At 39.0% G+C, this 14,422-nt stretch overlaps 1 protein-coding gene across 37 annotated transcripts in view; it reads left to right on the top strand.

Annotated features, from left to right (window-relative positions):
• The window catches only part of LOC147343090 (uncharacterized), a 466,920-nt gene that overhangs the window by 134,193 nt on the left and 318,305 nt on the right, over positions 1 to 14,422 (top strand). For 6 of the 37 annotated variants that reach the window (XM_086382530.1, XM_086382524.1, XM_086382527.1 and 3 more), the window contains one exon: positions 5,422 to 5,828. The exons of 30 other annotated variants lie outside the window; for them this stretch is intronic. In XM_086382530.1, the coding sequence (XP_086238656.1) occupies positions 5,422 to 5,828 (407 nt within the window). Of the gene's footprint in view, positions 1 to 5,421; positions 5,829 to 14,422 lie in introns of those variants that run through there. One more of the 37 variants, XM_086382518.1, reaches the window with a different exon arrangement.

Below are 14,422 nucleotides of genomic sequence, written 5' to 3' on the forward strand. Positions count from 1 at the left end.
GATTTGATTCTTCTCTCTTATTTCTTGATGAGTCTGGCTAAAGGTTTTTCGATTTTGTTTATCTTCTCAAAGAACCACCTTTTAGTTTTATTAATCTTTAACATTGTTTCTTTTGTTTCTTTTTCATTTATTTCTGCTCGGATCTTTATGATTTCTTTCCTTCTACTAACTTTTGGGTTTTGTTGTTGTTCTTCTTCTTCTTCTTTTCCCAGTTGTTTCAGGTGTAAAGTTAGGTTGTCTATTCAATTTTTTTCTTGTTTCTTGAGGTAGGATTGTGTTGCTATCAACTTGCCTCTTAGGACTGCTTTTGCTGCATCCCATAGGCTTTGAGTTGTCGTGTTTTCATTTTCGTTTTTTTCTAGAAATTTTTTTATTTCGTTTCTGATTTCTTCTGTAACCTGTTGGTTATTTAGAAATGTGTCATTCAATTGCCATGTGTTTGTGTTTTTTATAGGTTTTTTTCCCTTGTAATTGTTATCTAGTCTCATAGTGTTGTGGTCAGAGAAGATGCTTGATACGGTTTCAATTTTCTTCAATTTACTGAGGTTTGACTTGTGACCCAAGATGTAGTCTATCCTGGAGGATGTTCCATGTGCACTTGAGAAGAAGGTGTATTCTGCTTTTGGATGGAATGTCCTGAAGATATCAATGAGATCCATCTCATCTAATGTATCATTTAAGACTTGTGTTTCCTTATTAATTTTCTGTTTTGATGATCTGTCCATTGGTGTGAGTGGGGTGTTAAAATGTCCTATTATTGTGTTACTGTCAATTTCTCCTTTTAGGTCTGTTAGTGCTTGTCCTATGTATTGAGGTGCTCCTATGTTGGGTGCATAGATATTTACAATTGTTATATCTTCCTCTTGGATTGAACCCTTGATCATTATGTAGTGTCCTTCCTTATCTCTTGTAATCTTCTTTATTTTAAGGTCTATTTTGTCTCATACAAGGATTGCTACTCTAGCTTTCTTTTGCTTCCCATTTGCATGGAATATATTTTTCCATCCTCTCACTTTCAGTCTATATGTGTCTTGAGGTCTGAAGTGTGTTTCTTGTAGACAACATATATATGGGTCTTATTTTTGTATCCATTCGTCCAGTCTGTGTCTTTTGGTTGGAGCATTAACCCACTTACATTTGAAGTAATTATTAATATATATGCCCCTATTGCCATTTTCTTTATTGTTTGGGGTTGACTTAGTAGATCTTTTTTCTTCTCTTGTATTTCTTGGCTATATAAGTCCCTTTAACATTTGTTGTAAAGCTGTTTTGGTGGTACTGAATTCTCTTAACTTTTACTCGTCTGAAAAGCTTTTTATTTCTCCACCAATTTTGAGTGAGATCCTTGCTGGGTACAGTAATCTTGGTTGTATATTTTCCCCTTTCAGTACTTTAAATATATCCTGCCATTCCCTCCTGGCCTGCAGTGTTTCTGCTGAAAGATCAGCTGTTGAGCATATGGGATTTCCCATGTATGTTACTTGTTGCTTCTCCTTTGCTGCTTTTAATATTCTTTCTTTGGGTTTAGTCTTTGTTAGTTTGATTAGTGTGTGTCTTAGCAAGTTTCTCCTTGGGTTTATCCTGTATGGGACCCTTTGTGCCTCTTGGACTTGATTGACTATTTCCTTTTCCATGTTGGGGAAATTTTCAACTATAATCTCTTCAAAAATTTTCTCTTACCCTTTCTTTTTCTCTTCTTCTGGGACCCCTATAATTCGAATGTTGATGTGTTTGATACTGTCCCATAGGTCTCTTAAGACTACCCTCAGTTTTTTTGTTTTTTTTTCATTCTTTTTCCTTTATTCTGCTCTTTAGAAGTTATTCCACCATTTTATCTTCCAGCTCACTGATCCAGCTCAAACATCAGTATTTTTAATTTCAGTAATTGTGTTGTTTGTCTCTGCATGTTTATTCTTTAATTCTTCTAGGTCTTTGTTATTTTCTCTTGCATTTTCTCCATTTTTTTCTCAAGGTTTTTGATCATCTTTACTATCATTATTCTGAATTCTTTTTCAGGTAGTTTGCCTATTTCCTCTTCCTTTATTTGGACTTCTGTGTTTCTAGTTTATTCCTTCATTTGGGTAGTAGTTCTCTGCCTTTTCATTTTGTTTTTTTAACTTATTGTGTTTGAGGTCTCCTTTTCCCAGGCTTCAAGGTTGAATTCTTTCTTCCTTTTGGTTTCTGCCCTCCTAAGGCTGGTTCTGCATGCACTTCCGTGTCTGAAGGTGTATTCCTGATGTATCTGTTAAAAGAGATATATTCTATGTCCACCTACTCCTCTGCCATCTTATTCCCTATCCTTGGACGTTCTTGATTCACATATTACTGAAGCCTAGTTTTGAAGGAATTTGAGCATTACCTTGCTAGCCTGTAAAATGATTGTCGTTGTATGGTAGTTTGAACATTTTTGTCATTGCCCCTCCTTTAGATTGGGATGAAAATTGTCTTTTCCCAATCCTGTGACCATTGCTGAGTTTTCCACATGTGCTGACATATTGAGTTCAGCAGTTTACAGTGTCTTCTTTTAGGATTTGAAGCAACTCAGCTAGAAATCCCATCACATTCATTAGCTTTGCTCATAGTAATGCTTCCTAAGGCCCACTTGACTTCACACTCCAGGATGTCTGGCCCTAGGTTGTGATCACCCTATCATGGTTATACGGGTCATTAAGACATTTTCTGTATAGTTTTTCTGTGTATTCCTTCCACCTCTTCTTAAGCTCTTCTGCTTCTGTTATGTCCTTACCATTTCTTTGAGGTCCTTTTTTGTGCCCATCGTTGCATGAAATGTTTTCTTGATATCTCCAATTTTCTTGAAGCAATCTCTAGTCTTTCCCACTCTATTTTTTCCCTCTATTTCTTTGCATTATTCATTCAAGAAGGCCTTATTATCTCTCCTTGCTATTCTCTGGAACTCTGCATTCAGTTGAGTATATCTTTCCCTTTCTCCCTTGCTTTGCACTTCTCTTCTTTCCTCAGCTATTTGTTAGGCCTCTTCAGTCAACCACTTTGCCTTCTTGCATTTCTTTTTCTTTGTAATGGTTTTGATCACCACCTGCTATGTAGTGTTAGGAACCTCCATCCATAGTTCTTTACACACTCTGTCTACCAGATATAATCCCTTGAATTTATTCATCACCTCCACTATATAATTACAAGAAATACATTTAGGTCACACCTGAAAGGCCTACTGGTTTTCCCTATTTTTTTCAATTTAAGCCTGATTTTGCAGTAAGGAGCTCATGATCTGAGTTTCAGTCAGCTCCCAGTCTTGTTTTCGCTGACTCTATAGAGCTTCTCCATGTTTGGCTGCAAAGAATATATAAGTCTGGTTTTGATATTGATCTTCAGGTGATCTCCATGTGTATAATCATCTTTTGTGTTGTTGGAAGAGGGTGTTTGCTGTGACCAGGGTGTTCTCTTGAAAAAACTGTTAGCCTTTACCTGCTTCATTTTGTACTCCAAGGTCAAACTTGCCTGTACAACATGTATCTTTTTCTTCTTACTTTTGCATTCCAATCCTCTGTAATAAAAAGCATCCTTTTTGGTGTTCTCTTGTAGGTCTTCATGGAACTGTTCAACTTCAGTTTCTTCAGCATCAGTGGTTGGGTCATAGATTTGGATTACTGTAATGTTGAATGGTTTGCCCTGGAAAGAAACCAAGATCACTCTGTCGTTTTTGAGATTGCACCCAAGTACTGCATTTCTGACTCTTTTGTTGACTGTGAGGACTACTCCACTTCTTCTAAGTGATTCTTGCCCACAGTAGTAGATATAATGGCCGTCTAAATTAAATTCACCCATTCCCATTCATTTAGTTCCCTGATTCTTAAGATGTTAATGTTCACTCTTCCCATATTGTGCTTGACCACATCCAATATATCTTGATTCATGGACCTAACCTTCCAGGTTCCTATGCAGTATTGTTCTTTATAGCATTGGTCTTGTTTTCACTACCAGACACATCCACAACTAAGCATCATTTCAGCTTTGGCCCAGCTGATTCATTCTTTCTGAAGCTAATAGTAATTGCCTTCTGCACTTGCCCAGTAGCATATTGGACACCTTTCAACCTGGGGGGCTCCAGTTCTGGTGTCATATATTTTTGCCTTTTCATACTTTTCATGAGGTTCTTGCAGCAAGAATATTGGAGTGGTTTGCTGTTTCCTCATCCAGAGCACCATGTTTTGTCAGAACTCTTCACTATGACCAATCCATCAGCCCTGCATGGCATGGCTCATACTCTCATTGAGTTATGCAAGCCCCTTCACCATGACAAGGCTGTGATCCCTGAAGGGGAGGGGGCATTTACCCCTGACATTTATTGTGGAGAGGTCAGGGATGTTGCCGAACATCTTACAATGCATAGGACAACTAACTCCCTACAACAGAAAATTGTCTGGTCCAAAATGACATTTGGAGTGTCAGATTTGAGAAACTTCACTCTAAATTAATTAGCATCTTGATACTGGAAGCCTCTTTGAGGGCAGAATGACTTTAGCATCAGGTTAGTGAAGGAAATGTTTTTAGTGGCCAGCCATGTAACTTACAGATAAGTCATACATTTTTTCAAAATGGAGTTCAGTTCAGTTCAGTTCAGTTGCTCTTGGTGTCCGACGCTTTGCGACCCCATGAATTGCGGCATGCCAGGCCTCCCTGTCCATCACCAACTCCCAGAGTTCACTCAGACTCACATCCATCGAGTCAGTGATGCAATCCAGCCATCTCATCCTCTGTCGTCCCCTTCTCCTCCTGTCCCCAATCCTTCCCAGCATCAGAGTCTTTTCCAATGAGTCAACTCTTCACATGAGGTGGCCAAAGTACTGGAGTTTCAGCTTTAGCATCATTTCTTCCAAAGAAATCCCAGGGCTGAACTCCTTCAGAATGGACTGGTTGGATCTCCTTGCAGTCCAAGGAACTCTCAAGAGTCTACTCCAACACCACAGTTCAAAAGCATCAATTCTTCTGTGCTCAGCTTTCTTCACAGACCAACTCTCACATCCATACATGACCACTGGAAAAATCATAGCCTTGACTAGACGGACATTTGTTGGCAAAGTAATGTCTCTGCTTTTGAATATGCTATCTAGGTTAGTCATAACTTTCCTTCCAAGGAGTAAGCGTCTTTTAATTTCATGGCTGCAGTCAACATCTGCAGTGATTTTGGAGCCCAAAAATAAAGTCTGACATTGTTTCCACTGTTTCCCCATTTATTTGCCATGAAGTGATGGGACCAGATGCCATGATCTTCGTTTTCTGAATGTTGAGCTTTAAGCCAACTTTTTCACTCTCCACTTTCACCTTCATCAAGAGGCTTTTTAGTTCCTCTTCACTTTCTGCCACAAGGGTGGTGTCATCTGCATATCTGAGGTTATTGATATTTCTCCCGACAATCTTGATTCCAGCTTGTGCTTCTTCCAGCCCAGCAGCAGCTGCGACTGGTGCGCGTAGCGCCGGCGGCTGTGACCGGTGCGCATAGCACGGCCGAGAGGAGCTACCCCATGTCCAAGGTCAGGGGCAGAAGCCAGGAGGACTCCATGCCCAAGGAGCGGCGGCCAAGAGGAGTTACCCCATGTCCGAGGTCAGGGGCAGCAGCCGAGAGTGCCAGGCTGCGACGGCGCAGGAACGGCAGAGAGGAGCTACCCCACGTCCGAGGTCAGGGGCAGCAGCCGAGAGGAGTTACCCTGTGTCTGAGGTCAGGGGCGGCGCTGGGAGAAGCAACCCCACGTCCAAGGAGCGGTGGCTGCGCGGGTACAGGAGGGCCGAGAGGAGCTATTCCACGTTCAAGGTCAGGAGGGGCGGCAGTGAGGAGATACCCCTCGTCCGAGGTAAGAGAAACCCAAGTAATATGGTAGGTGTTGCAAGAGGGCATCAGAGGGCAGATGCACTGAAACCATAATCACAGAAAACTAGGCAATCTAATCACACTAGGACCACAGCCTTGTCTAACTCAGTGAAACTAAGCCATGTTGTGTGGGGCCACCCAAGACGGGTGGGTCATGGTAGAGAAGTCTGACAGAATATGGAGAAGGGACAGTCCACTGGAAAAGGGAATGGCAAACCACTTCAGTATTCTTGCCTTGAGAATCCCATGAACAGTATGAAAAGCCAAAAGGATAGCATACTGAAAGAGGAACTCCCCAGGTTAGTAGGTACCCAATATGCTACTGGAGATCAGTGGAGAAATAACTCCAGAAAGAATGAAGGGATGGAGCCAAAGCAAAAACAATACTCAGTTGTGGATGTGACTGGTGATAGAAGCAAGGTCCCATGCTGTAAAGAGCAATATTGCATAGGAACCTGGAATGTCAGGTCCATGAATCAAGGCAAACCGGAAGTGGTCAAACAAGAGATGGCAAGAGTGAACGTCGACATTCTAGGAATCAGCGAACTAAAATGAACTGGAATGGGTGAATTTAACTCGGATGATCATTATATCTACTACTGCGGGCAGGAATCCCTTAGAAGAAATGGAGTAGCCATCATGGTCAACAAAACAGTCCGAAATGCAGTGCTTGGATGCAATCTCAAAAACGACAGAATGATCTCTGTTTGTTTCCAAGGCAAACCATTCAATATGACAGTAATCCAAGTCTGTGCCCCAACCAGCAACGCTGAGGAAGCTGAAGGTGAACGGTTCTATGAAGACCTATAAGACCTTTTAGAACTAACACCCCCCAAAAAAAGATGGAGTTCAGATAAATATATATTTTAAATATATTCTATTTTATGCTGTCTTGTATACATGTTTCACTATAGAGAAGAGAGAAGGAGTATAAAAGAAACAGCTAAATAAAACAACATTATATTAGATATCTTCATTTAGTAGATTCATGATAAGGCTAAATTGATGAGATGATAGTGATCCCTTCAGAGCCTACATAATGCTCACCTACCAAAGACTCAGTTTTATTCAGATTTCTAAAAGCAAGGCCTGGCAGTCAGGATACAGAACACTTTGCAAGGCAGATTTCTCAATGTCACTATCTAAAGATGTTTAAAATAGAGACTAGGTGGGGGTTTGGAGATTCTCTCTGAATTCAAGTGCTTTTAATGTATTTATAAATCATATTTATTAAAGGGAAAGTACAAGATATGATCCAGATGAGTCATAAGAACATGTTTTCACATTCTGTTGCAATTTAACTGGATTAATTGATATCTGTAAAATGCTATTTAGGGAAAAACAACATCATAGAATCTTCCCAAAAGATTAACTACTTTCCCTTCTCACAGACTAATAATTCCTCTCAACTAGATTAATGCAAAGGAGTCCTGACTGGCCTACCTACCTCTACTTTACATTGTAAAATTGCTCATGAATGCAGGTTAGCCTCTGTGTTAGTTTCCTCACTTGAAAAGTTAGAATAATATTCTTTCCGTAGTATAATGGCAAGAATTAAATCAGATGGGTTATATAAAGTACACACCTAAACATACACATCAAAACAATATATGTGTGTTGAACACATAGTGGATGCACAATAATAAGAATTTAAAGCAAAATAAAAATGTCCATGCTCGTGGAGTGATGCCTTTTACCAGCCTGCTCAACTGGTCACTGGTATTTATAATTATATAACAACATATGTATATACAACCATGTCTGAAACTCTGATGGTCTGTCAAACTCAGAGTTCAGTAAGTTTTTAGCTCACAGCATGAAAATTACTTGCTCCAACCTCTTTCTCCCTCTTCCTTTTTCAAGTGAGTAATATATCTTGGACTAGTGCAAACCCTCATCTTGAGTAGACATATCTTTTTTCAATTTGTTTGTTCCTTGGGCAGCAAGGGTAACTAAATGAATAAGAAAATAACTATTCTTCCCATCATTTCCAGAGACAATGAAATGATACTGACGGTTCAGAGTCTTAGAAAATGGTCTGTTCATCAGACAGTTTTTAAATTTTTTAAAATTTAAAACTACTGTTTATTGAGATTTAGCTTTTTACACTTACCTGTCATGCAAAATAACCTTGATTTATACTATTTAGTGAATGAGGAAATTGAGGTTTAGAAAGATTGTGATTTGTAGGCAGACTGCTTCACAGCAGCAGTGTATTAGAAAGAAACTAGATAAATTAAATCTATTCAACCTGCTACAGGTAATTGAGAGTCGAGAGTAAGCTGAAGTTTTTCTCTAAACCTGGGTTCTTTGTGTTTTTCAAAAACTCAAAATAGTTGACTGACTTATGAGCTCTCTTTCATCATATAGGTTTTTTTTTTTTTTGCTTCACTTTTTAAAAGGTACTGTTTCTGCCTAGATCTTCTTTCGTCAATGCTACTGTTTCTCTCCTCAGTGATAATGCAGTTTTGTGTTATCTGAGGGAAGGAAAACATCGCCTGAAAGAATATGGACCTGTAGCCTAAGTCTAGATTCTGTGTCTGTTAGCTCAAATTCACATTCCCTGACCCAATCATAAGTCTGTCTCTTTATTTTCTCAGTGGGAAACCATATTCCTTGAAGTTACTTGCAATAAAAATGCACTTCATTGCTCAGATGAGCTACATGCTGCTAAGAAATAATCAATATCATAGTTAACATGAACCCGTAATAAAATATCTAACCAAACAGAGTGTGTAAATATTCTGAAAAGAAATTACTGCTTCCTCACTTTCCCCTCTAATCAAGAGAATCATTCCCCTCATCTTTGCTTACCTTGGCAGCTAGTCAAGATAATCTTTCATTTCTGTTCACTCTCTTTGTTATTTCTGTAGCATATTTCAATAGTCATGGTACTGTGCTCAGCTTTGTAATTAGATGAAGTGTTAAAAATAACTTTTACTTGAGTCCAATTTTTTCTGCATAAAAATAACTCTTTGTCTTCTGATGTAATGAATTATAGAAAGCTTTAGGTAGAACTGTGTCTAAAATTGAAGTCTGATTAGGGCCAGATGCTTCTAAGTGGTATCAGAACAGTCTTTTACATTGCATTCTTTCATTGCCAACTCAGATGCTGTACCATAATTATTCTAATGGATTCAGCATATTTGGAGATTTCTAACTGATGATCAGGAGGACACTGTTGTCGTCTTATGAGCTGAGTCATATCCAGTAGTTACTCTGGGTCCCTGATAGCTTATTTATACAGTCAAGGATTGAGGATCAAATCACAAAGCTCCTTCCAGGGCTGCTGTTTGCAATTCTACTTACTTCAGTTTCCACATCCAGATATCTAACAAAACTAGTCATGATGGAATTTCCAACTTTGGTCCTGGGATTTTTAAAATGCCACATTTTCTAAAATTATGTCAGGAGGAAAAGTAAAACTCCCTTCATGCAGCTTACTGGAGGCATTGCACTGTACTGGAATTAATACCTGAATTCATACTGTGAAGCACTTTAACTTACTCCAGCAATAACAACAGTGATGAACAGTTTACATCTTCCTAGCCCTGTAATTTACAAATTAAGTTTGAGATGGCAAACTGAAATCCCTATAAGCCTGGTCAAGTGACCCAAATTAATGAAGCTAGATAGGGATTGATGTAGATGAGACATGACATGTATGAGATGCATTGGAACATCTGATGCAGTTCATCGATACACAAAATTTTTTTTCCCCAAGATTCAAAGCTGTGGAATGTGAATGAGCAGTGAACCTCTCAATGGCTGGAAAGTCATCTATAAAAGTCCTGGGAAGAGAGGAGTGACCCCAAAGAGTCACATCCCCTTTATTGCCTACAACCCCCCTCTGTGTGCCAGGGACACTAGGGCTGCTGGGCCAGCCTTCATTACAAAAGTGCAAAAGAACTGGAACATTTCCTTGCTGAATTACAAAGGCCCTTTGCCTCTTTTTGTTGGCTTAGAAGCTTCAATCAGCCTCAGAGTTTCAAAGATTCGATGAGTGGAGTTCCAACTGGGCTAGAATTGAGTAGGGCCCTGGGTACTGAGTAGGGAAGCAAGTGACTCAGCCCACTCAGTAGCCCTGAACTGGTGAGATCTCCTTACAAAGGTTGAAATGCAATGTTGTATGACTTGAGCCATCACAGGAATAGCAGAGAACAAGCTGATGAAATACCACTTTGCCCTTCACTTTCAAACAACTGTTTATTACCCAGGAAATTTTGAAAGAATATAAACAACTGTTCTTAAGGACTTATCAAACCCATTCTCTAATGTCACACATTCAGAGCAGGCAGCTTCCTTTGAAAGTTAGAAAAGAGCTAGGCCATCCTAGCTGGTAGTTAGAGAGTCAGTGATGGACAGATACATAAAAGCTGAGTTAAGTGAAAAGGAAAGAGAAAAGAAACATTAGAAAGGGGCATGGCAGCTCAGCAGAAAAGTCACAGAGGAAGGACTAGGGAGAACAAGCTCCATTGTGTGTTAGCCCAGCTCTCAGCCAAGTCAGGGGAAGACAGAAGAAGACCAGCATACAGAGAACCCACTTATTGTCAGTTTTTGTTACACTCCATTATGGTTAAGAGACCAGATGAGCTTTTTTCCCCTATGATGCTAAGAAGAGGACAGTTACTTATAAAGGACAGTTTCAAAGAGGAGGCTCAGTGCCATATATAATTCACTAACATCCCCTGGAATGGTCTCATTACTCAGTCTCCACTCACATAAATTAAATGATTAGGTTGTTCTGTTTATTTTGCTAATCAGTTCCACAAATGTCTATCATATACTATATATGAAGCCACTTTACATAGCACTGGTAATGTAAAGATAAATGAAATGTTAACCTTGTACTCAAGTAGACCACAATCTAGTGGATGGGATGCAACAACACAGTAATGGTAGTATGGGAAATTAGAAATGGCTCAGCCTTCAGACTCTGACAGAACTGGATTTGAATCTTTGCCTGATTCCTCCTTTTGTTCCTCTGTACTTTCTTTCCGCCATTAAACCAATATTTTCTAGGAGCCTTAATATGCAGACCTTTGCTAATAAGTACATACACATATAATGCTGGTAATACAGAACACCCCTGCACTCACGAAGAACTAATCACAAAATAAAAACAGTGAGAGAGGCCAATATTGTGATAGGCTTTTGAGAAAAGAGTTTTACTGAGAGATCAACCAGGAAGAAGATAGGAGGTAAAGCAAAGATCTACTAAATCAACCCCAAACAATAAAAAAAAATGGCAATAGGAGCATATATATTAATAATTACTTTAAATTTAAGTGGATTAAATGTTCCAACTAAAAGAAAAACTGGATGAATGGATACAAAAATAAGACCCATATATATGTTGTCTACAAGAAACACACTTCAGACCTCAAGACACATATAGACTGAAAGTGAGAGGATGGAAAAATATATTCCATGCAAATGGGAAGCAAAAGAAAGCTAGAGTAGCAATTCTTGTATCTGACAAAATAGACCTTAAAATAAAGAAGATTACAAGAGATAAGGAAGGACACTACATAATGATCAAGGGTTCAATCCAAGAGGAAGATATAACAATTGTAAATATCATAGGAGCAACATAGGAGCACCTCAATACATAGGACAAGCACTAACAGACCTAAAAGGAGAAATTGACAGTAACACAATAATAGTAGGAGACTTTAACACCCCACTCACACCAATGGACAGATCATCAAAACAGAATATTAATAAGGAAACACAAGTCTTAAATGATACATTAGATGAGATGGATCTCATTAATATCTTCAGGACATTCCATCCAAAAGCAGAATGCACCTTCTTCTCAAGTGCACATGGAACATCCTCCAGGATAGACCACATCTTGGGTCACAAGTCAAACCTCAGTAAATTGAAGAAAATTGAAATCATATCAAGCATCTTCTCTGACCACAACACTATGAGACTAGATATCAATTACAAGAAAAAAAAATCCTGTAAAAAACACAAACACATGGCAATTAAACAACACATTTCTAAATAACCAACAGGTTATGGAAGAAATCATAAGGGAAATCAAAAAATTTCTAGAAACAAATGAAACTGAAAACATGACAACTCAAAGCCAATGGGGTGCAGCAAAAGCAGTCCTAAGGGGGAAGTTGATAGTAACACAATCCTACCTCAAGAAACAAGACAAACATTGAATAGACAACCTAACTTTACACCTGAAACAACTGGGAAAAGAACAACAACAACAACAACAAAACCCCAAAGTTAGTAGAAGGAAAGAAATCATAAAGATCCGAGCAGAAATAAATGAAAAAGAAACAAAAGAAACAATGTTAAAGATTAATAAAACTAAAAGGTGGTTCTTTGAGAAGATAAACAAAATCAAAAAGCCTTTAGCCAGACTCATCAAGAAATAAGAGAGAAGAATCAAATCAACAAAATTAGAAATGAAAAAGGAGAGGTTACAACAGACAAGGTAGAAATACAGAGGATTACAAGAGACTATTATGAACAGCTATATGGCAATAAAATAGATAACCTGGAAGAAATGGACAGATTCTTAGAAAAGTTCAATCTTCCAAGACTGAATCAGGAAGAAATAGAAATTATGTACTGAAATTGAAGCTGTGATCAAAAATCTTGCAAGAAACAAAAGCCCAGGACCAGATGGCTTCGCAGGAGAATTCTATCAAACATTTACAGAAGAGATAATGCCTATCCTTCTAAAACTCTTTCAAAAATTTACAGAGGAAGGAACACTTCCAAACTCATTCTACGAGGCCACCATCACCCTGATACCAAAGCCAGACAAAGACAACACAAAAAAAGAAAACCACAGGCCAATATCACTGATGAACATAGATGCAAAAATCCTCAACAAAAGTTTAGCAAACAGAATTCAGCAACACATCAAAAAGCTCACACACCATGATCAAGTAGGGTTTATTCCAGGAATGCAAACGTTCTTCAATATACGCAAATCAATCAATGTGAAACATAATGTTAGCAAATTGAAACATATAAACCATATGATAATCTCAATAATCAAGTAATGCTTAAAATTCTCCAAGCCCAGGTTTGAGCAATACATGAACCCTGAACTTTCAGCTGTCCAAGCTGGTTTTAGAAAAGGCAGAGGAACCAGAGATCAAATTGCCAACATCACTGGATTTTCGAAAAAGCAAGACAGTTTCAGAAAAAAATCTATTTCCACATTATTGACTATGCCAAAGCCTTTGACTGTGTGGATCACAATAAACTGTGGAAAATTCCGAAAGAGATAGGAATACCAGACCACCTGACCTGCCTCTTGAGAAATCTGTATGCAGGTCAGGAAACAATAGTTAGAACTGGACATGAAACAACAGACTGGTTCCAAATACGAAAAGGAGTACATCAAGGCTGTATATTGTTACCCTGCTTATTTAACTTATATGCACACTACATCATGAAAAACGCTGGGCTGGAGGAAGCACAAGCTGGAATCAAGATTGCTGGGAGAAATATCAATAACCTCAGATATGCAGATGACACCACCCTTACGGCAGAAAGTGAAGAAGAACTAACGAGCCTCTTGATAAAAGTGAAAGAGGAGAGTGAAAAATTTGGCTTAAAACTCAACATTCAGAAAACTAACATATTGGCATCTGGTCCCATCACTTCATGGAAAATAGATGGGGATTGGTTGACTTTATTTTTCTCGACTCCAACGTCACTGCAGATGGTGATTGCAGCCATGAAATTAAAAGACGGTTACTCCTTGGAAGGAAAGTTATGACCAACCTAGACAGCTTATTAAAAAGCAGAGACATTACTTTGCCAACAAAGGTCCGTCTAGTCAGGCTATGGTTTTTACAGTGGTCATGTATGGATGTGGGAGTTGGATTTTAAGAAAGAAAGGTGAGCACTGAAGAATTGATGCTTTTGAACTGTGGTGTTGGAGAAGACTCTTGAGAGTCCCTTGGACTGCAAGGAGATCCAACCAGTCCATCCTAAAGGAGATCAGTCCTGGGTGTTCATTGGAAGGACTGATGTTGAAGCTGAAACTCCAATACTTTAGCCAGCTGATGTAAAGTCCTGACTCACTGGAAAAGACCCTGATGCTGGGAAGGATTGAGGGCAGAAGGTGAAGGGGATGACAGAGGATGAGATGGTCAGATGGCATCACCACTCAATGGACATGGGTTTGGGTGGACTCTGGGAGTTGGTGATGGACAAGAAGGCCTGGCATGCTGCGGTTCATGGCATTGCAGAGTTGGACACAACTGAGCGACTGAACTGACTCACTGACTGAATCTCAATAGATGCAGAAAAAGCCTTTGATAAAATTCAGCACTCTTCAAAAAATCGGCATAGAAGGAACCTACCTCAACATGCTGCTGTTGCTGTTGCTACCTCGACATAGTAAAGGCCATATATGGTAAGCCTAACAGCAAACATTATTCTCAATGGTGAAAAACTGAAAGCATTCCCCCTAAGATCAGGAACAAGACAAGGGTGTCCACTGTCATCACTGTTATTTAGCCTAGTTCTGGAAGTCCTAGCTACAGCAATCAGTCCTAGCTACAGCAATCAGAGAAGAAAAATAAATAA

The sequence above is a fragment of the Bos grunniens genome, chromosome 28, assembly GCF_055505025.1.
Source record: "Bos grunniens cultivar Pamir isolate PY7600 chromosome 28, Bosgru_T2T1.0, whole genome shotgun sequence".
In the NCBI taxonomy this organism is placed as follows: domain Eukaryota; kingdom Metazoa; phylum Chordata; class Mammalia; order Artiodactyla; family Bovidae; genus Bos; species Bos grunniens.